This window comes from Lissotriton vulgaris, chromosome 11, assembly GCF_964263255.1.
Source record: "Lissotriton vulgaris chromosome 11, aLisVul1.2, whole genome shotgun sequence".
Lineage (NCBI taxonomy): Eukaryota > Metazoa > Chordata > Amphibia > Caudata > Salamandridae > Lissotriton > Lissotriton vulgaris.
The window spans coordinates 852539810-852563656 of NC_141699.1; the positions used below are offsets into that span (position 1 = coordinate 852539810).

Here is a 23847-nt window from a genome sequence, read left to right on the forward strand (position 1 = left end):
AGAGTAACAACCTCTACATCCTTTGGGCTAATTAATTTATTTGTGCCTAATATTCCTTGAAAACAAGCTGGCCTATGAAAGTTTACAACAATACAGTCACCCATCATGCTTTTGACTGAATGTCCAAGCCAGCCAGCCCGCATAACCAACATTTTCTCATTTGGGGCCCAGGCATTAAAGTGATTGCATACAAATAACCAATGTGCCACCTTGTTCCTAAGTTGTGTCCAAGATTCCTGTTGGCGTTTTTAAAAAAGATGGAACCCCTGCCAAGATTAACATACGAGGAGATGACTATGGGGAAGACTCAAAGTTACTTGGCTAGGAGCAAAAAGGGACCTTCGGCAGGAACTAGAGATGGATCAAAGGGTGGGCAGATATTGCGATCCAGGTGGTGCAGGATAGATTTAGAAGGCTTGGCCCAGTCCCCTCCCCACCTGGGGGTTCAAGAGGGGCCCATTGGTACCCACAATAGGCACAACAGGATTATCAGGAACACTCTGGGAGAAGGAAATAGTGGAATCACTCACAGAATGTAAATCCATACCTAAAGGATTATGTGCACTATCACTGGTAGTTTTATGAGGCATAATTAGGGGACTCTTCCAAGGGCACCCTCTAGCCGTTCCAAAAGCTTGAACAAATGCTTGATTTGCTCATCAAAAATAGTGCTGAGAATGTCAATAAGTGTAGCACCTACATTTTCAGATACAGAAGAATCATGAGGATCATCAGTCTGTGTAGAGCGAGAATGTTTGGCCATGCCAGGATGGATTCCCACTGGGGCTGTGATGCTGCCCTGGGGTGAATCCAGGAGAACAGCTTTTTATTACTGGATGGAGTATGTGAGGGCAGTTTACGTTTTGAAGCCCCAGAGTGACCCATCTCTAATTTTTTACACTATGCAGATATTGGTGGTGGTGGGGGGGTTATGCTTTAGCAGGGCCACTCTGCTCATACTCCAGCTCCATATTAGCACCTTAGATAAGGTCCCACCCCACCGTGTGAAAGCACCAAGTGTGGCCGGTAACTACAGACGAAAGCTTAAGTACAATAAGTGCGGTAAAGGCAGTGTAGCTCCCACAATCAGTCACATCACCCAAAAATAATATATAGAAGTGATAAAGCACTAGGTTTCCTCCTTGTTCCTTGATTCTTGCATTAACTTTAAAATGACTATGTCAGTAGCAGAGGAACGAGTAGTAAAAGTCAGAGCATGCTTTCTCTTCCTCTTATGGAAACAAACAAAGAGCAGGCAGCCCATGCTGAGGGCTCACTTCTTCGCATGTGTCTGTGTCGCTACCGGAATCCACTCCTGGAGAGGAGAAGGTGCCCTTGCAGGAGCTACTCAAAGGTCCCTGCTGCGTACTTGCAGATGACCCAAGAAAACCAGCATCCGGAGCTTTTGATGTCAGATTGCCGGAGTGGCGCCTGACGGTATTGCACACGCCAATTCCAACACAGACAAAGTGGACGCGGAGCCGCTCAATACCACCTACCGGCACGCAGAAGTACTACTTAAGATTTTCCACATCCAGTTTTACAGTTATAGTGGCTTAGTCATCTAATGGAGCCAAGATGTCATGAGGAACTGGCCTCTCCGTAAAGAGCTGTGTACAGGGCAACAGCATAATATGGGTTTAGCCATCTAATTAGACTTGTGTGTCTGGGACAAGTGGCTTCTCCATAAGAAGTTGTGCACAGGACTAAGCCTCTGCTGAATAGGAGGTCAGCCAACCAATGAGGTTTATATGTCTGGTGGAAGTTGTTTCTCTGTGAAGAGTTGTGCACATGGTAAAGGCTGTGGGGAGTTCAGGCTTTGTCGCCTAATGGGGCTTTGATATTTGCAGGGAATGGGCTCTCTATGAAGAGATGTTTACATGGCGAAGGTTGTGTAGTAGGGACTTGGACATCTAATTTGGCTTGGGTGTCTGTAGGGAGTGGCCCCTTTGTGAAGAGCTCTGCACACCACAGTTGCGCATAGCAGTGGGCTTGTCAATTAATGGGGCTTGGGTGTGTGGAGGAGTGGGCCCTCTGTAAAGAGCTGATGCACAGGATGAAGGTTGAGCAAAGTAGGGCTTGATACCTAATTGAGCTAGTGTGTAGGAGTGGGATACAGTAAAATTATTTTTTTAGAAGCCCATATCCATGTAATTTCCGATTTACATGTTTCAGTCCCCTTTAGTATTTATTTAAATTTTTGAAAGGCTACACTAGTTTGTAGAGTAAATTCTACAACAGTTGGGGTATGAACTAATCAGTGATAACATCAATGAGGTCACTGAACATATCATGAGTGATGTAACATTTGAGACTAGAAGCAGTGCATGGCAGTGACGCATGTTCTGTGGTTTTTGTTGTGTAAAGCGTCATGATATATACATACACACACACACACCAAAAAACCTATTAGTATGTTGTCCTAGGCACAGCACCACATGAAATGCATTTTAAATCATTATATGCATGCGGTTTTCTGTCAGGCCTGGGCACCGCATGAGCTGCTCTGTGAGGTGTGCTGTACTGAGGTAGGGACTTGAAGCTCCTCCCACACGCTACCCACATTTTTAATTGGCTTGTGTTGTTGTCCACTGCAAAATGGGCCTATTCATTAGTCAAAAGGCTTAGTAGTCCCTCCTTAGTACCGCCTTTTCTCATTTTGTAACCTCCCATGGTGACAGCCCCAGTTATGTGTGCGGTTGCTCGGCAGGCTATAATTACAGTCTCTGAGCACTATTTTCTTAAATAGCTTTGTTCGGCCTGCTCTTGCAGCAAGGACACGCTCTCTCCTAACGCTTTCTTAATGAGTCTCTTTTCAAGGTATGACTGGAGGCCGCACGCAATGAAGATAGTGATGTTGATTTACTGTAGAGGCAACCGTTTGAGCTCTAACGGTGACACCAGTCGAGGGGGGGGTGTACTAAAATAATAACGTTTGCTGTATTCGCATCCATACCCCGGAAAGCTTCAATATCGGTGGAGCAACAGTGGAAGACAAGGATTGGACACTATTGGAAACCTGAGATTTAGTCTGGGTACATAAGGGAACCAACCAATGTTTGGCAGGGAATGTACATATAAAATAAACTAGGTGAACGTCGGTGTAACTCAAAAGTGAATGCATTTTACTCTGGCCTTTAAACCAGGCCTAAGGCCATCCCCATGGACACTGCATCTCCTGCTCACAGAAGCAAACTGAAAGCGTTGCTTCTGGGAATAAGTTATCCTCCGGCTCTCAGCCTCCTTTTCACCACACTTGAACTCACCATGTCTTAGCATAGCAGTTTCTTCTCCCCTCTCTTGAGAGCTGTAATATGATTAATCGGGAAGTTATGCTCCCCCCCCCCCAAAATTTTCACCCAATAGACAGAAATGATGTTACACTAGAGAGAAGCGAACTCAGCCCCACTTGCTATTTCTGAATTCCACGCTCTCTCCAACTCTCACTTTTCTGGATTCAGATGCAGACCGAGGAAAAACACGCATTTGCAATGCATATCACATTTGTGAGAGTTTTATCTATTGGTATTGTAAATGACAATGCCTTTCATTTATCTATTTTAAAAACAACACATAAATATAAGGCATTGTCATTTACAAAGCAAATAGCTCAAACTCTCATAAATGCGAAACTTATTGCATTGCTAATGCTTGTTGTTTAAAGGCAGTTCGTGGCAGCTTTTAGGTCTGGCCTACAGCTTTTAACTGTATGTTGTCGAACTGATACTGTATACCATACCATTAGTTACAGTGGGCTTTGGATTAACCCAATGCTCATCACTTGCAGACTTTGTCAATCTCCGTTTGCTTCTTTCCTCAACTTGTGTTTGTCCCAACCCTGGAGCATGGCCTATTTACCATGCTTGTAATTGGATTAAGCGTAAACACATTCATAACTCACATTCGGGAACCACTTTTTCTTTGAGCATGGAAGAGAACATGCGTTTTCTTGCTCTGTCCTTTATATCTCCCTCGCATCCCTGTCCATCATGCTCGCTCTATGTTGATCCCGCCCCCTCTCAGCTCTTCTGGTATATTGTACCCAGGTATGCAAAGACTTCATCAGATTGGTTTTATTATATCTTCTGCCTTTCAAATATTGCACGAAGGAACATAAAGGCAGCATTTAATTTTCTGGAAGCTTAATCAGCCTGTGGTTGAAGCAAAGATATGTTAATCACCAAATATCTGAAACATCTGGGCCACTTCCTAGTCCTGTGAAATGTAAATTCCTTTTGTCTCGGCATACCACCACCTGGTGGCAAAAACAGGCATTTGCTGTTCTCCAACATTGAGAAGAGGTGTAGCGGAGCTGTGCCCCATGTTTGAAACACTAACTTAAGTTTCCTTGAAGCAAGTTCTAATTTGTGACAATCTACTTCCTGCTTAGGGAATCTGCCAAAAAGGTTTGTATCCTAAGCATGGGTTCTATTGCTAGTGTGATTCCTTGCTTTAAGAACTTGAAGTTTAACTTCTTGTGATGCTGTAGGTGATTTTATTTCTCCGGTTTCTGGTGTAGTAAAGTAATATTTTGTCTAACTCAGAAGCAATTCTTCGTAACAGGTTATTGGTACTCAACAATGCCACATTAAATATTCGATGGAGCTATAACTTACCTTGAGCAATAAAGTTCTTTTCAAACTTTTGCAGAAATTCAAGGTAAAGAAGATCATCTGAGGTCAGCGCTTCTTCCCCCACGACTGCTTTCATGGCCTGAACATCCTTGCCAATAGCGTAGCATGCATACTGGTGAGAAGAAGGGAGAATGTTTACATGCTATGCTTTCACAACCGCATAAATATCTTTAACTCTCCCTATTGCAGATAAGAGTTTCTAAATTAGATCCCATCCTAAAATAGCATCACCCTTTACCTTTAATAATCACCCTCTCTTTCTGCATCTGCCGTAGTTGATCGGCCTTTCCTATCAACTACAGCCACTAGCAGATATATCTGGTTCTGGTAGTTGTGGTTATCGCAAGCAGACCTTTAATGTTGTAAGGAGGGCATCACATCAACAGAGCAGATCCCATGAAGGGTAGCTGAGAGGGAACTAGGAAAGTATTTCCTAGGCCAGCCTCGGGAAGTGCAGTGAGGAACAACTGGTCCAATGCATAACCTGAATCCTTAATGGGAACTCACAGGGCATGTGTTTTGCAAAGCGGATGTGCAAATTAAATACTGCCCTAAAACACCGTGTTCATCGATTCACTTGATCCCATTCCTGGAAAAGAATCAAACATAGATGTCCAATGGGCAGTATCTGGAACAAGAGGATTCAAATTTGCTGGACCTGGCTGAGTTAAAATATACCTCCAAAAACACATAACACCAATCAAATCAGAATGAAGAACCTTAGAAAAGACCCTCCCTTGATTCTCCTTTACTGCATTGGTTCCCAAATCAATTATGTGGCAACATGTTGCCGTGCAGATGTTTAGTAGGGCTTGCAAAATTGGTCATGTGAAAGTAGATGGCAGATCTCTGATAGGACCTTTGTTGCAGCAACAAATAACTGAGTTCTTAGCTGTCACAACCCTCCTACGGCGCTGCAGCCATATAACTGCTACTTTGCATGTTGGTGTCATGTCCCTCTGTTCCTCCCCGACCATTACGTTGCACAGGTCTTCTTAATTAGCATGGAAAACTAGTAATTCTAAAGAGTTTTTGGGACTTGGCACAGTCATCGTTATCAAGAGAGAGACTTGGGGGAAATCATAAAATATTAAGATAGCCACCTGCAAAAAAGCAATAATTCCTGGCGTTTCCCTCAAATAGTCATCTTCCTGTAAGAAAACAGGACACCCACTGGCTGAGAAAAATAATTAAAACTCCACACCTAAATGTCAAGAGAAAAATCTGGGGAGTGGTGGGGGGCGAGGCATTAAACACCAGGTGAAGAGACCCTGCTTCAAAAATATTCAGGGAAAATAGAATACCAGCAGAGCCCAGTGTTGAGGAATCTTACTCCAAAGGCCACTGAAAAATGCACCTGGAGGAAACTGCACCTACACTGCATTTTGGGGCAGTGGACCTTTCAAAATAGGGACACAAATGAAAATAGGTTGGGCAGCAACAATCCTTTATGTATTTCCAAATCTATGTTCAAATTTTTCTTTAATGCAGACATGCAGCGAAATATAAAGTAGACGTATATTTTTAACAGAAGATATTTTGTGCTGTTAAAATGGATTCCGCACTCCAGTATGAAGAAATCCATATTCATGATAAATGAATAAAACCCCAGATAACATGACTAAGAAGTAAAATGTTACTTATCCTGTGCAACTATCTGCTGGTAGCGTGTACTGCTTTAGATTCAAAGGCTCGGCATACTCTTGCCTTCTCGCGTTTGGACTGGATTTTCGCAAATTATTTTTCAACTTAGAAGTTAAAGTCCAGAGACTCCTCCCTTGGTCCAGAATGCATCAGCACAACTCCTCCACCTCGGACTGTTTTCTGCTGAGTGAGCAACTAGTGTGAGTGCAGTGTTAAGGACAAGAGTGTGCTGTGCATTAGAAAGTGCAACCGAAAAGTGATAGAAAAAATGATCATGGCTAGTTTTCTGGGGTGTGGGCTGATGCTTGTAAATCTACAGCACTACACGCTAACTACACGCTAAAAAAAGATGGCTAAAGGGTAGCATTTTCCGTTAGTAGCACATGTTTCTGTAGAGGCACATGTCCTGAATGAATTGTAAAGCATTACTGCTTGGCCAACTGCAGCTTTCTGACGTGCTTGTGTGTTTACAGAGAAATGCTTGATTTAAGTATGTGGAGTTACTCAGGTAGCAGCCTCGCAGAAATCCAGGAGTGAGAGATATTATTTAAAAAAAGACTAGTGCTGCTCACTTTTACTTGTAGAATGTGCTTTTGGCAGCACAGTAAAGTGATATCCACCTAGTAATGCCAGCCTTGTATACAGTGCACCCCATGTGGGGTTTGGAAAAAAGACTACAAAAATTTGTTTGGACTTTCTAAATTGTTTAATTATGTTAAAATAATACATGATGGCTCTTTTAACTTCCGAGATTGTAAAGCACCCTTTCAGCTACATAATCTGGCTGCCATTTAAAAGGAGAGAGCTCAATAGTTTGGTTGATATGAACCAAGACAACCTTAGGCAGAAATGTTTTGTTAGTACAAAGAACAACCCTATAGTTATGTACCTGAATGTGTGGTTCCTGTATTGTAAAAGCTTGGAACTCGTAATAAGCCTGAATGAGGTGATTCAAAGAAAAGAATTGTAGGGCACACAAGCGAGGCTCGAAAGGAAAACCATAAGTTGTGTGACTATGACACAGAGGTTCCCTACAGGTGGAGGTGATCCCTTTGGCGGATTTACCTTCTTTAAACCTTTCATGAAAGCTTTATTAAGTGACCCAGAAAATAGATGAGTGCTGTCTGGTGATAATCTGCAACTGTGGATAAGTGTAAGGGTATGGAAGTGTTAGCTAGGCATTGGCTTGTAAAGATATAAAAAGGTTGGAAACAACCTCCTCCAATGAGACTTTAAACGGGTCCTGCTGCATAGAAACACAGTAGAGGATCAATCTTTTCCACTTGGGTTCATAACACTCACCAGTAGTGGGTTTCTCGTTATCCTGTAGACTAGACTAGCCATGCATTCCTGTGGAAGGTTAAGGTAACCAAACTGTAGGTACCAAACAGGTTTCAGTGAGGCTGTCGAGTTTCCAGCCCATGTACTCCGAATGGCTTCTCTGGCACTTACAAATTTTAAGAACAAACTTAAGTACTGTAGGGGCATATCTACTCGGGCAGATATGCCCTCACTTGTGGTATAGTGCACCCGGCCTTAGGGTTGTAAGGCCTGCTAGAGGAGTGAATTACCTACACCTACAGGCAGTACTGACCGGCATGTCACCCACGCAGGGTGCCATGTCAACTTTGTCATTATTCATCTCCCAAGGGCATGCAAGCTGCAAAGGCAGTGGTATGGTCCAAGTGAGGGAAGGTCCCAGAGGACTCTTCAGCTCCCAGGCCCTAGGTACTCAGGGTACCATTTAATAGGGACTTACAGGGGGGAAGAAATACCAACTGTGGGTATTTTGTAGGGAAAAAGCACAGGCACAGTGGACCTGGTTGGCAGGGGCCCTGTGCACTACAATTGAAACCACATAAAAATCAGGCAAAAAGAGTGGGGGCTAAACTTGTCAAAAGAGCCACTTTCTCACAAAAGGAGTTTGTTCTATCCAAACAATACATTCACACCCTTTTGACACCCAGGGTATGCAAGGCGCGTTCTGCTACAGACTCTGGATGTGGCAAGAAAACTGGTGACTTGATATTCTTAAGATGAAAACTGGGAACCACCTTAGAGAGAATCTTGGACTCTCCAGATATTTCCACAAAGAAAAATGAAGACTCAACTGGGCAAGGTTAGTAACCTCTCCTTTTGTTTGGGGGAGGGGCAGGAAAGTAGGATCTGCTTTTCTAAGTTCCCCCACCTTGTTGCTGGTGTTATTCTGTTTTCCAGCTAGTTTGCCTGGGAACCTGCTAATCAGGACCCCAGTTACTGTGCTTCTTGCCTAAACTTGACAATGGTAAGTACTCTGGTACCTTCCGAAGTGGCTACTAGGGTACTCCTACAAGTCCCTAGCATTAGGTACTACGGTACCCAGGGCATAGGTATATAAGGAGTCTCCCATGGGCTGCAGCATATATTATGCCACCAATGCGAGTCCAAACTGGACTACAGGCCTGCCATTGCAGCCTGTGTAAGTTGGTGCTAGCACCACTTACAACAGATATAAGTGATATAGAGCAACTCACCAAAGATGTAGGCCCACTGTGCAGAGGATGCGGTGAGGACAAAGATCTTGGCAGGAAGAGACTCTGGAGCTTCTTGTAGCCCAAAGATCTCTAGAGGACAAAGTCAACAAGCCTTGGCAACTACAAGTGAATGCAGTGCACAGGGGTTCTGTTCCAGTGGCTCAGACGAGGGATACTGGCCTCAAACTGGCTGAGAGGACAGGTAAGGCCTCAAGGGAGTTGCAAATGTGTTGCTGAGCCTTTCGGAGTCTATGGGAGGTCAGGAGCAGCAGACCTATCGGCTTCGTTGTGGTGCCTGCAGATTCAGGGGAGTGACTCCTTCACTCCAAGGGAGATTACTTCGGGTGTCCTTGATGCCCACAGGCCTGGAGAGGAACCTGGATGGAGCACAGGCGATGCAGAAAACTGGCAGGACGACAAGACTAGGAGCAGCAGGAGTCTTACTTGATGCAGTCTCGGTTTCAGGCAAAGTCCAACAAAGTTTAAAGTGCGCAGACAGTGGAAGTTGAAGTGGTTTTAAGTTTGAACCTTGTCCCACACGAATCTGAAGAGCCACCCACACTTAAGCCCTAAGAACCCTAGGGAAAGGATTGGGGCGATTCAAGGATCCCTCCCAGAGGAGGGACTGAACAGAGGGGAGTATACTCACATGTCCTTAGTCCAGTTTCGCACCAGAGCGGGATCCAACCGCTCCCTGAACTGGCTCAAACTGGAGTATGCAAGGAGAGCACCAAATGTGTCCTTCAAAGCAGTCTGGTTGCGCTGAAAAGCGACCCAACTCCAGCCCAATACACTAAGTCCTGTCTGGGAGGAGGTCACACCTCCCTGTGCTAGGAAACCGATTGTTCGCCCTTCCCCTTCTCAAGCTCAGCTTAGCAGCAGCAGGAGGAGGGCAGAAACGAGTCTGTGATCGATAGCAGCACTAGCTTGCGGTTAGACCCTGAAAGGCTGGTACCAGGAATACTGGGGGGAACCCTAGGGGAGCCCCCCCAGTACATGGGATACTACATCCAACACTGGGATCAGTGATGGGGTAGGATTCCAACATGTTTGATATCAAACATGACCAGTTTTAGAGCCGCCAGTATATAGTTAGTCATCTCATATTTGACTTGATGTCCACTATAAGTATTAAATGGCTGACCGCACTTACAAAGCCTGGAGAATTGACTCAGGGGTGTGTAGGGTGGCCCTGCTCATGCAGGGGCACCCTCACACTTGTAACCAAGCAACCTGCCCTCAGGTCTGAAAAGTCTGCTATAAGGGTGACATAGGTTTTAAGTGCAGTGAACTCAGATATAAGAAAACATCTCTGTTGCAAGTGGTGCTTGCACCAACTTACACAGGCTGCAATGGCAGGCCTGTAGTCACTGTTTGAGTGGTCTCACATGGGTGGCATAATACATGCTGCAGCCCATGGGAGACCCCAGGTGTACCTATGCCCTGGGTATCTCAGTACCATATGCTAGGGACTTACAGGGGTACTCCAGTAGCCAATTGGGAAGGTACCAAAGTACTTACCTTTGTCAAATTTAGGGAGGAAGCATAGCGACTAGGGTCTTGATTAGCAGAACCCCTGTCAGAAAACAGAATAACACCAGCATGGGTAACCATGAAAGCAGATCCTACTTTCCTACAGACATACAGGGTATAGAAGGCGTGTTCTGCTACAGACTCTGGATGTGGCAAGAAAACGGACTACTTGATATTCTTAAGATGAAACCTGGGAACCACCTTTTAAGAGAAACTTGGCATTGGGTCAGAGGACCGCCCTATTTGGATAAATGTGGAAGAAAAGCTCATTTAAGGTGAGAGTGTGAACCTCACTGACTCACCTTAGGGAAGCAATAACTATAAGGAAGGCTGCCTTCCAAGAAAGAAACTAAAGCAGGCAAAAGAAAAGGGCCTCAAAAGGTGGGCCCATGAGTGTAGTTAGGGCGATGTTGGAATTCCACACCACGGCAAGAGGCTTCCGGAGTGGGATAAGCAGATTAAGTCCTTCTATGAAGGCCTTAATGACCGGCAACTTGAAGGCAGACTAGTGCTGACTATTCTGTAGTTAAGCTGCCACAGCAGCCAAACGTAATGAGTGGAAGTGTTAAAGGTGAAGAAGGTAACAGACAATGTCTTGTACCAAGGTGTGAAAGGATTGATATGCTTTGAGAGACAAGGGTGAACAAAACACTTCCATTTGGTTGCAGACCAGGCCCTGGTAGTAGGCCGGCGTGCTTCGCGAAGAATAGACTTGCATTCTTCTGCTAGTTTGAGGTAACCAAACTATGACCTCAGGAGCCAGATCGCAAGATTGAGCTGCTGAGGATTGGGGAATGGAGAGTGCTGTGGTTTTACGTCAGAAGGGCTGGCCTGTTAGAAAGCCTATTGTGAGTAATTAGAAGAGTTCCAGCAGAGTTGAGTACCAAGGCTGATGTGCCTAGGTAGGGGCTACTAGAATGAGGTTTAAGAGAGGTCTGCCTCAGCTTGCAAACTACCAACAGTAGCAATGGGAGAGACAGAAAAGCGCAGGCAAATATCCCTGACCAGTTCATTCATAGTGCACTGCCCACGGACTGTGGGTGTGGTAACTGGCGACAAAGTTTGGGCATTTTGCGTTTTCAGGGGTGGCAATCAGGTCTAAGTGAGGAAACTCCTATCGCGAAATGTAAATGGGCAGGGTCTGGGGTGGAATTCCCACTCGTGGACTTGTTGATGCAACCTGCTGAGCAGGTCAGCCAGGTCACTGTTGAGACCGGGAATGTACTGTATGACCAATTGCATTTTGTGATACAGGCCTCGGAAAAAAATCATAAACATGTTACTAGACCTGCTGGTTTAGTAACTTTAATAATCTACTCGACCCAACTATAATGTACTTGACCTGTCAATCGGTCTCAAATTGTGTGATCTTGGGCAAATATTTTATGTTATGGAGCGGGCTTTTTCTTCATTATCACATATGAGAGCACCTTGAAATATGAGAGTTCAGCATTTCTGCTTTACAAAGATTTGATTTAATGGGCTAAACATTTCCTCCATGTATAATACAAATCTAATCCACGTATGCGGTCACATGATCCCAGACTTGCCTCTTACTTCACTAATAGCATTTTCAACAGGACCGGGGCAGGAATATTTCTCACTTCATGTTTAAAAATCACTTTTATTAAATATATTACTAAAGCATGATGTGCTAGTGCATTTCATTTACAGACAGCACTTTTCCCACTGAAATGGACACAAACCTTCACACTAACATGCAGTTTTACTGATAAAAATATAAAAGCACATAAACAATGTTTGAAAATTGGGTTTCAGCAAAAATATTTATGATTTGCACATCACCAAGTAAAGTATTCTCCTCCTATAAAAATATTTTATTACCAATTAGAATGACCAAAATGTGCTTTCATAACTACTAAAATATATTTTGAAATGTTTGTGCAGTTCACTTATTAGCGATTTAAGTATTGTGTTATGAAAAAATGCCTTAAATTTTACAGCCTTTCATTTCACAATCTTTGCACAGCACAACTGTCAAACAGTTCAGTTTACAAAATCCTCTAACCTCCCAGTCAGAAAAATAAATGTAAATTTAAAAAGACAACCTGACTTTTGACCCGTGGTTCTGAATGCAGAACAAATGTGACAAGATAAAAGGAAAATGCTACTTACCAGTATGCATCTGTTCTTGGCCTATAGAGCTGCAGATTCTTACATTGTGCATTAGATCACCACCTGGTGTTGGGCTCGGATGATTGCATGTTGTTGTCATCTTGGAAGAAGTCTTTGAAGTCACGAGATAGGTGACTCCTCCCTTGGATGATAGTGCGCATGGGCATCAGCTCCATCCTTAGATTGTTTTTCGCCATGATGGGAAATGGAGTTTGTAGAAAGAAGAAAGGATGTCCATCCGTGTATATCTTATTAAGATAGAACTGGAACAGATACATGCCCCGGGGAGGCGGGAGGGCGTGTAAGAATCTGCAGCTCTACATGCCAAGAACAGACGGATACTGGTAAGTAGCATTTTCCGTTCGAGGCATATGAGTTGCAGATCTTACATTGTGCATAGATTGTACAGCAGTGTCTCCCCTTAGCGGTGGTCACCTGTATATGTTGCAGTAGTTTGAAAGAGGGTTTTGGGGACAGCTTGGCCTACTGCAGCTTGCACATCAACACAATAGTGTTTAGTGAAGGTGTGTGTTGTAGACCATGTTGCTGCCTTGCAGATGTCTTCTAGGGTAATGTTCCCTAAGAAAGGCATGGAGGCTCCTAGTTTGCGTGTGAAATGCACCCTAGGAGGAACTGTTAATGTACGCTTTGCTTTTTGATAGCATATTTGTATACATTTTACAATCCACTTTGCAATTCTAGCTTTAGAGATGGGGTTGACTTTATGTGATGGAAAGGAAGCTACAAACGGTTTGTTTTGCGAAAGGATTTGGTCCTATCTATATAATAGAGGCAAGCTCTTTTAACGTCTAGTGTGTGTAGAGCTCTTTCTGCTACAGAGTCTGGGTTTCGGAAAAACACTAACTCTACAGATTGGTTTAAATGAAACGGAGTAATGACTTTTGGAAGGAATTTAGGATTTGTTCTGAGAACCACTTTATTACGGTGCAATTGTAAAAATGGTTCTTGTATAGTGAAAGCTTGAATCTCACTTACTCTCCTAAGAGAGGTAATAGGGAATAGAAAAGCTGTTTTTCATGTGATGAATTGCAGTTCACATTTGTGTAGAGGTTCAAAAGGTGGTCCCATGAGCCTAGTAAGAACAATGTTTAGGTTCCACACTGGAGAGGGTGGTAACTGGGGATGAATGATTCTTTTTAATCCTTCCATAAATGCTTTAATAGCAGGCACTCTAAACAGAAACAGATGTTGTCTCTTTTGTAAATATGCTGCAATTTCTGTGAGATGTAGGCGTATAGATGAATATGCCAAGTTACATCTTTGTAAATGTAGAAGGTAACAAATTATATTTTGGATGGAAGCATCTAGGGGATCAATTTGGTTATTGTTGCAGTAAATGGCAAATCTTTTCCATTTAGCAGCATAGCAAGTTCTAGTAGTAGGTCTCCTGGCTTCTTTAATGATATTCATACAGTCTGGTGGTAGGTTAAAATAACCAAACTCTTTAAGACCTCAGGAGCCAGATCGCCAGATTCAGTTGACTTGGGTCTGGATGTCTGATGTCTCCATGGTTCTGCGTTAGCAGGGATGGTGTCAGACGTAGCTTTTGGTGTGGAAATAGGTATAGTTCTAGCAGAGTTGTATACCACGGTTGGCGTGCCCAAGTGGGAGCTACTAAAATCAGTTTGAGCGACTGTTGTCGTAGCTTGCGCACTATTAGTGGTATTAGTGGTAGTGGAGGAAAAGCGTACACAAATCTGCCTGACCAGTTCATCCATATCGCATTGCCCTTGGACAGCGGGTGTGGAAACCTGGCGGCGAAGGTTGGGCATTATGCGTTTTCGTGTGTGGCGAACAGATCTATGTCTAGATGACCCCACCATATTTGAAGAACTTGCGGATGTAGTTCCCATTCGTGAATTTGTTCGGTCTGTAGACTTAACAGATCTGCTATCGGATTGTGAACTCCTGGAAGGTGTTCTGCTAACAGATATATGTTTTGTGGAATGGCCCATCTCCAAATGTTCTGTGCAAGCTGGGACAGCTGTATAGAGTGTGTCCCCCCTGTTTTTCTATATAGTACATAGCTGTTATGTTGTCTGTCCGAATTAAGACAGCTTTGTTTTGTACTTGTACGTGGAATGTTTGAGTGCTAAGAATATTGCTAGCAGCTCTAGGTGATTAATATGGAACGTTTTTTGTTGATTGGTCCATTGCCCTTGAGTTGTATGATGTAGGAGATGGGCTCCCCATCCTGTGAGAGATGCGTCTGCTGTAAGTACTATTTGTGGAACAGGTTCGAGGAATGGCCGCCCTTTTGTCAAGTTTTTGGTGTTCCACCCCTGCAGAGAGCGATGTGTGCGGCTGTCTACCAACACTCAGGTCTGTTAGTTGTGCTTGAGCCGGATTCCACTGTTGTGCTAGACATTCCTGTAACAGACACATTTGCAGTCTTGCATATGGTACAATGATGATGCAAGATGCCATCATGCCTATTAGTCTAATGAACACTCTGGCTGGGATAGAGTGTTGATGTTGGAACTTTGTGTCTAAGGCTTGAATGCTCTGTATCTTTGCTGGACTGGGATTAGCTAGAGCTGTAGACGTGTTTATTGTAGACCCTAAATATTGATGTGCATGAGCGGGCTGTAGGTGCGACTTGGTGTCGTTGATTGTGAACCCTAAGTCATGCAATGTTTGAACTGTCTGATGTGTTTGTTGGACACACTGATTGAATGACTTGGCCTTTATGAGCCAATCGTCTAGATAAGGGAAGACATGTATCTGTTGTCTTCTGAGATGTGCTGCTACTACTGCTAGGAACTTTGTGAACACTCTTGGTGCAGTTGTTACCCCGAATGGAAGGACTTGAATTGATAATGCTGTCCCTCCAGTAGAAACCTTAAACACTTCCTGTGAGAAGGATGTATAGGAATGTGGAAGTAGGCGTCTTTTAGATCTAGTGTTGTAAGGAAGTCGCCTTGTTGCAGCAATGGGAGCACTTGTAAAGTGATCATATGAAAATGAATGGAGTGTATATAGTGATTGAGGGGCCTGAAGTTGAGAATTGGTCTTAGAGTCCCGTCCTTTTTGGGTATTAGAAAATATAACGTGTAAACCCCTGTTCCTTGATGTTGTAAAGAACTATTTCTATTGCGTCCTTTTGAAGAAGTGATAGGACTTCTTGTTTGAGCAGCGTAAGATGTTCTGCAGACATTGGAAGCTGCCTGGGTGGTATGTGTGGAGAGGTAGCTGTAGGTTCGAGGCAGTAGCCGTACTGGATAATTTGTCTTACCCACCTATCTGTTGTAATGGAATTCCAGACAGGTAGGAACTGTGTTAGTCTGCCCCCCACAGGAGTGGAGTGCTGTTGGGGGAGCAGAGGGAAGTCACAGTTTTGCGGTGGAAGAGGTTCGATTATTGTGGTTACCTCAACCTCTTCCTTTAATATTGTTGCCTCTATAGCCTCCTCTAAAATATCCTTTACTGGAGGATGCCTGTGTATTGGATTTGAAGGAAGCTGTATTGTCTGCTCCAGTTCGTTTGGAGCCTCCTCTATAGAAGGAGCGACAAAAGGAGCCTCTAGCTTGTGTGGATTGCAAAGCTCCCATAGATTTGTCTGTATCTGTATCTTTTTTCCTTTTCTCAAGTGCTGTGTCTACCTCTGGTCCAAACAATTGATGTTGGTTGATTGGCTGATTTAAGATGGTAGTTTGCATTTCCTGCTTAAATCCTGAAATGCGTAGCCACGCATGACGTCTAAGTAGGACACTAGTGTTTACAGCTCTAGATGCAGTGGGTGCTACATCAAGTGCACACTTGATTGAGGCATTTGAAATTAACTTGCCTTCTTGTATAAGGTTGTTTGCCTGTGCCTTATTTTGGTCAGGTAGATGTTGTAGTAATTTTTCTAACTGATCATAATGAGCCCTGTCATATCTTGCAAGGAGGGTTTGCGTGTTAGCTATACGCCATGTATTAGTAGCTTGTGCAGCTATTCTTTTGCCTGAAGCATCCACCACCTTAGATTCTTTATTAGGGGGTGGTGCTTCACCTGATGTCTGTGAATTTGCTCTTTTTCTAGCATTTGAGACAACTAGGGCATCTAAGAGTAGCTGTCCTTTAATGTAGGCTGGATCACCAGGAGCAGGCCTTTATTTTTTTCTCAATTCTAGGGTTTAGGATCCTAGCACGTACATGGTCTTTTAATACATCTGGAGCATGTTTGATGACCCCTTTGATCATAGGAAGAATTTGATTGTTTGTTCAAACGTATCTAATAAAAAAATCTTCCTCTGCCTCATCTGAATGCCTGGTGACCCCATGATGAATGGCAGCCCTATTCATTAAGTGCCCAAAACCAATATTGTCTTCTGGGGGAGAAGGTTTTGATGGATACGACTGTGGGTCAGGAATATCTGGCACATCTTGAGGGTTTGGGTAGGGAAAAGGCTCATCTGGGTCTACCCCTCCCCCTATGCTATACTCATCATCATTTTGAGGTGTATGTGATGAAGAATAAGGAGGAGAGTGTTCAGGAGAATTCTGAGGTGAATTGTTAGGAGGAACAGGAGATGAAGGAGAAGGAAGTATAGGGGAAGAAGGGTGCATAGGAGATGTGGCAGAGTCCTTCTTCTTGACAGGCACTGCAGGTGTAGGTGCGGTGTCCAATTTTCTCTTCCTGTGTGGTGTAGGGAATACCTGACATGTCTTTGGGTCAATGTAGATCTTCGTTTTGTAGAGGATCAGGTTGGAAAATTTCTGTTCCTTGTGGAACCTTTGCCAGTGCCGATTTTTTTGGTTCCGGGCGTGGTTGCTGCTAGTCTTCAGCCTTAGGAGTTGTAACTGTGTTCTTTGGCGTAGTTTTTGGCACCCAAGGTGTTGTTTTCGGAGTCGTAGACTGTTTTGAGGGCTTGAGCGCATCGGAATCAGGCCTTGTAGGTTCCGGGACAGAAGATATTGGCTTCGGAGTGGAAGCTGGTCTTGTCAGCTTTGAGGCGTCAGACGCTGGCTTCATAGTTTTGTCTTTAGAAGTCGACGGTTTCGGAGCCGAGACTTCTTTAGGTTTCGGTGCCGAGGGACCTGGTGGGATCGGCACGTGTGGCTTGCTCTGTAAGGAGCTACCGGAAGGCTTGAGTATTTTCTTCGGAGCAGGGGTTGATGGCGGGGCTTTCGAAGTGTGTTTACGGTCACGACTGGGCCCCGAGGCGGAGTGTTTGCCTTCGATTTGGGTGGTGGGTATGGGGCCGGGGCAGTAGTACTCACACACTGACCCGATGGTATGGAGTTATCAGAGTCGTCTGCCTCCGATACGATTTGGAACTTATTCGTCGAAGATATCCACCGGTTCCGGGGCCGATCTCTGCAGGTCATGTTGACGGGGCCTCCGATCTCGAATGGTTTTCTTGGATCGAAAGGACGCACAGGCGGTGCAGCTGGATTCGTCGTGTTCTGTCGATAAGCATAGGTTACACACCTCGTGATGGTCACTGTGTGGGAACTTTGCTCCACAGTTGGGGCATCTTTTGAATGGTGTTCTTTCCATGAGGTGTAGGCCTCACGGCGTGGATAGGCCCAACGGCACGCGTCGGCGACCGGATGGAGCTGATGGAGTCGAGACGATGTTTGTCGATATCAAAAGTAGTTTGGTGAAGTTTGAATAAGTTTTTACGCGTCGAAGTACTTGCAAAGTAGATTTCGAACCAGAGCGGAAAAGTTTCATCCGAACCCAGTGGCGGAAAAAAACAATCTAAAGGATGGAGCCGATGCCCATGCGCACTATCGTCCAAGGGAGTGAGCGGACGTCAGTTCTGTACATGAATTTCTGTTTCAGGAATGCAGAGCCATGCAAGATACTGACCACTGGAACATTGAAACTAGGGTCCTGAAAGGGATGACCTTAACCCAAGAAATCAGTTTGCAGAACGGGGAACATGGGTGGGGCAGTAAGGAATCGATCAGGAACTAATGTTTCTTACATATATATCATTACCTAAGATAAGTAACTTGTTTATCTGAAAGAAACAAGTTTGTGATAGATTCCTTACCTTAGAATAGATACCCCACCAATACCAACCCCGGTAGTGTGTCTGCGAACTGCGAACCAAGATCACACCAGAAAGTCACAGAGAACAGAACGACTAAATAAGCGGTCTCTCCAGACTGGACTGTCAATGCAATAATGCTTAGTAAACGTGTGCAGCAAGGCCCACATGGCTGCCTGACAGATGTCTTGCAGGGGGACACCACATATCAATGCAGTAGTAGCTGCTGTCGCCCAGGTACAATGAGCGCGCAACCCCACCGGAGGTTCCTTTTTAGCTAGAGAATAACAGGCAGTGATACACAAGACGACCCAGTGGGAGATAGTCCTCTTGTGTACAGTCGGGCCTTTATTGGCACCTACGTAGCCAACAAAGAGCTCGTTATCCACCTGAAACTGTTGTGCGAGATTCAGGTAGAATGAGACAGTGGCGTCACTAGGGGGGTGCGGGGGGTGCGGACCGCACCGGGTGACACCATCCAAAGGGGTGACACCATGGTCCGTGCCAACAATAATCTTGGCCGGCGGCCGGGTAAAGGTTTGACAGACAGTAATATTATTTTGCATTTTGGTTTCACGGAGTCCGTGACACCAAAATGCAAAATAATATTTCTGTCTGTTGAACCTTACCCGGCCGCCGGTCAAAATTATTGTCCCAATTAGCATCCGGACGTCAATGACGTTCGAAACGTCACTCACGTCGTGACGTGACTCCCGGACATGACGTTTTAAAAATCCAAATGCTACGAGTAACAGCGCGGGCTGCTAATGCTCTCCAGAAGCCTGGTCTCCTTGCTCATTGTGCAAATCGTGCCAGGTAACGAGGGCTCCTGTTTCCTGCCCTTGGCAGTCGGAGCACAGAGCAGTATAATGGAGACTCTTATCAAGCTATCAAAGGCCCTTGCTATAATGGCAGCTCGCTGATCAGGCTGGCCTCCCAGAGAAATAGACTGTCACGCGGCACCTTTTCCCATTTACCCCCGAGTGCCTCTTAAATGCCTGATGAGCACAGAAAGGTCTCGAGTCACCCTCGTTACGAAACATATGGGAATGTGATAGAGCTCCAATTTGTGACGACCAACAGTATTACAGGACCTGCTGAACTGCTCTTCATTCGTGTTTTTTTTTACTTTCCAATAGTTTTCATTTTTCGATTTCTTGGCAATTAAGCACAGGCATGCACTGTCAACACATTAAAAACTACATTACCAACATAAACGGGAGTATATGGTCCCTGTATCTTAACCCATCTTCACTTTTTTGGTTGCACCGCAACTTTCACTTTGAAAAGTGTTCATTTATTTGTTTACTGGCTCGATATAGCGCTTTCCATTGCTGGTGGTCGTTGGAGCGCTTACAGATCAAGAAACAAACCACAGTGTGGACGCGACTGTCAGAATAAACAATTGGGGACAGCAAAGCAGAGAAAAACCATAGGGGCATATCAAAAAGAACAGCAAATACAACACGATAATAATGGAAACAAAAAACAGAGCAAACTCCCGTGAGCAAAACGTGCAATTTTCCAGACGCCAATGTTCCCACAAGCTCATGTTTTTACTCTTAGTATAGTTGACTGTGACTATCTTACAGCGATTATTATAAAATCCGCTTCGTGGGTCCCATGGCTCTATTGACAATGTATGCCGAGCCAGCATATTATTCTGGGAGGCAGAATGCTGAAGCAGAGGCAGCGCTGCCCATGCCTGTCTCCACAGTGACGAATGGCTTTCTCCGAGTCCTGCCTGCCTCTCCTAACGCTCCAGGGTGAGACAACCCCTCCCCCAACCCTTCCTGCAGTAGCGACCCTCGAGCCCAAAAAAGTTTATTTATTGTTTTTTATATAGCACGGACTTTACCCGAAGGCGTCAGAGCGATTCACAATAGGAACTCTGTTACATGATGATTAGAAAATAACAAGTGAACAAATTACAAACGCAAACGTTAAGTTACATGTGGCAAAAGTGACAATTGTGAGCAAACAAAATACATGAGGTTGGTAGCAAACGGTGCAATACAGGAGGAAAAAGTGTGTACAGGTTACAAGAGAATACAGTACAATTAGAGGTATAATACTGCATAATCTGGCAGACACTCAAGCACAAGAACAAACGTTACGTAGGCAATGGTGGCACTTGTGCAAGTATCTAAAGCAAACAAAATGTGAGAGGTAGCAAACAGTGTGCTACAAGAGAAAAGTAATTATTCAGGAAGTGAGCAACCCGGAATACCCTTGAGGGCTTGGGTAAGTGAATATAGAAAGGTAAAGATGCCTTCAAGGGACTTTGTTCAATCTAAGTTTTGTTATTTAAAATTAATATGAGAAGAACCAATTTATCGTCCTTACAATGAGTGAATCAAAACTGATCAAATTGTGTTGTCAACATGAAACATATAAACAAAGACACAGGGTGTATACGAAAAAAATGTTTTTATCAAATAATTCATTAGGAAAAATCAACTTCATATACAGACAAATAAGCGAATAAGATTTTAGGACTGTGGGTACACCTAAAAATAAATTGCTAAGTGACTCAACAGAACCTAAAAGACACCTATCCCAAAACACATTGAGTAAAACAAAGCAAGGGATGAAGTGCAAAGTCGACGTTTCGGTTTCTTAGCAGTTATTTGATGAAACCATCCTCAGGACTGTAATCAGTTCAGATCTGTATAGAAATATTGTAGTCTGCAAGTTAAAAGATATTTACAGTTACAATATTACATTGGCTATATTCAACACACCCTGGTGACAAAACAATTACACTAAACTGTAGCGACAAGAGACATTATATTTACAACATATACGTGAACATAAAGTTCATGCTTCTAAAGACAATATCACTTTGTGGTTCATTAATTTAAAAGACAACAAGCATTACATTGGTTTAATCTGTCCACAATAAACATTTACTTCTCATGTTCTATTTGTAGTAAAATCAAAAACATTCTAGAACCATTTTATGTTCAAACAAACCATTGAACTCTTGGGTTGAAAGACCTATATTATGTCATTGTATCCATATCAAACAAATGGGCACATACATTAAATCATTGCTATGACGACTTCATAGTTGCAAATCTATATGTTCAGCATTAATGCAAAATCATTCAGTTAAAGAAATTATATATAGGATGTTATATGAAACCCTTTATGAATCAGTAGTGGTGTCCATCTATTAGTCTAGGTCTGTATGCTTTGTAAATACCTGTATGCGGATTATCGTCATCCGCAAGAGGATCTTGGAAGGATCACAGTATCCTAGGGACCTGACTGGAAATTAAGAACTTATATTTTAGGTCTGTGTATTAGTGGTCACAAGAAAAAAACTTATTTAGATGTTAAAGGACATACCTATCGAATGTGGAGATCGCTCATCCAGGTTGGATGTAGCGTCTGAACTTCACTCACATAGGGTTAACGTATTCATACACAGTAGAATTCATCTAGAAAAAGTAATGGTAAATATTTTCACGATGTATTCAGTTTTTATAAAGAGAGCCCATTACTACTTAGAGGTAGATCTTACCCAGTGTATGTTAGGTGAATTATTATCAAATTTCTGAGACAAATCAGGGGTCGATGCACATAATTTGCGCTTAAGCAAGCCTGTGAGCAGTCAGAGATCCTGCAGTGTCTGTCAGAGGGTACAAGAAAGGGTGCACATTAGATGCTAAAGTTTCTTAAATCTATTGGCATTATAATACTTGTAATAGCCTGTGGAGCATCCCACGATATACAATAGTCTTAGGTTTAAGCTTTAGGTGGGTCACTATCATTTGTGCTGCGCAGACAGTATTTTAAGCGGGCGCGACCTAGTTGCAGGTGCATATAGGTACGAAATTATGTACACGCTGCTCACGTTGTGTTCATTAATCCCAGCAAAACGCTATAAAAAATGCAAGCACGCGTTACTAACGTTGTGTGCGTTTGTGGCAATTGGACGCTGTTAAAAATTATGGGCAACTTAATGCACAGAAGTTAAAATAAAAATGAAACTGGGCAGCCTGACCACAAGCGAATTTCAATTACAAAAGGTGACAAATTTCGTCTGCTACCTTACTCTATACAGAGCGCAGCATAGTTTTAAGCGCATTTAGTTTAAGCTGGGCGGCCGTATGATTCTTACCTTAAGATGCAGCGAGGTGAAGTCAATAACGCGTGTCATCAAAGTAAAGCCACGGTTTGTTATCGGTCTCGCTGACATTTAAAGTCAGTGTTTGGAGATCGAAATGGGACTAGGTGTTTGGAAATCGAAATGGGACTAAGTGTTTGAAAATCGAAAAGGGACTAAGTTTGTCAGCCATTTTGAACTAGTCAAATGAATGCTAAGGACATATATGTGTCACGTTGGAATAAAACAAGGGAAATTATTCTGGAATTACTCATAGAACATCCGTATTTTCATTTTATGGAAGCAGTACACTTATTTTACAGAAAATAGATTACATTTATGGCATACAAAATTTTTTTTTAACTGCATAAACATATCGGTATGTACAGCTGTTATTTCAGTGTTGGATATGTATTATACAGAGGCATAGTGGGAAACTCAGTCTAAGTCGAGGATTATCCTAATTAGTAACTAAAGAACCTACATCATAGATTGTTGGATGGTTCACGTAAGGCATGCAAGAGAATGCCATTCTGTGGCTGAGTTCAATCCTCGTTTTACAGTGTCAGTCAGGCAAATCAGTTTGCCTTCTCGCAATGTCAGCACTTTGTTGACATTGTTTTGCCTTTTGTTAGGTTTTATAACTTCCAGCACCCACCATGTCATGTCAGTTTCTTTGTGTCCGAGTCGCAGGAAATGCTCCACTAGGGGAGCAGTTTCCTTCTTGCAGCGAATGCGCGACTGGTGTTGTAAGATGCGCTTCTTTATAGGTTGAATTGTTTTTCCCAGGTAATGTAGCAGACAGGGGCACTGAATGCAATAAACCACATTGGTGGTATTGCAATTCGAGAAACTTTTGTTTGTAAACTGGATGTTATTGATTGTGCAGTTCTTGACCGTCATAGTAGTAGCACAAGCAGCACAGTTATTACATTTAAAGTGGCCAATTACAGGGCTGAGTTGCCTCATGTTATCTACAATGTTGTCTGTCAAAGGATGGTCATATGCATGGATCAGCCTGTCTTGTAAATTAGTGCCTCTTTTAAAGGCAAATAGTGGTTTCTGTGTAAATTCTGGGAAGGAATGGAGTAGATTCCATTGTTTTGACACGATTTTCTTAATCGCATTGGAATGCGTGCCAAAGGTGGTAACACAAACTATATTGGGTTCATTTGTCCGGTTCTTCACTGTCAGTAAGGCCTCACGGTCTTGGTACCAGGCCCTTTTCATTGATCTCCTTAGTAGTTTTCCTGGGTAACCACGGGTAA

The 23847-nt window shown here is 43.5% G+C and overlaps 1 protein-coding gene across 1 annotated transcript in view; it reads right to left on the reverse strand.

The window, feature by feature from the left end:
- Nucleotides 1-23847, reverse strand: part of LOC147683584 (V-type proton ATPase subunit B, brain isoform) — a 191221-nt gene that overhangs the window by 25992 nt on the left and 141382 nt on the right. The window contains exon 13 of the mRNA XM_086943983.1: nt 4617-4746. Within this exon, the coding sequence (XP_086800109.1) occupies nt 4617-4746 (130 nt within the window). The remainder of the gene's footprint in view (nt 1-4616; nt 4747-23847) is intronic.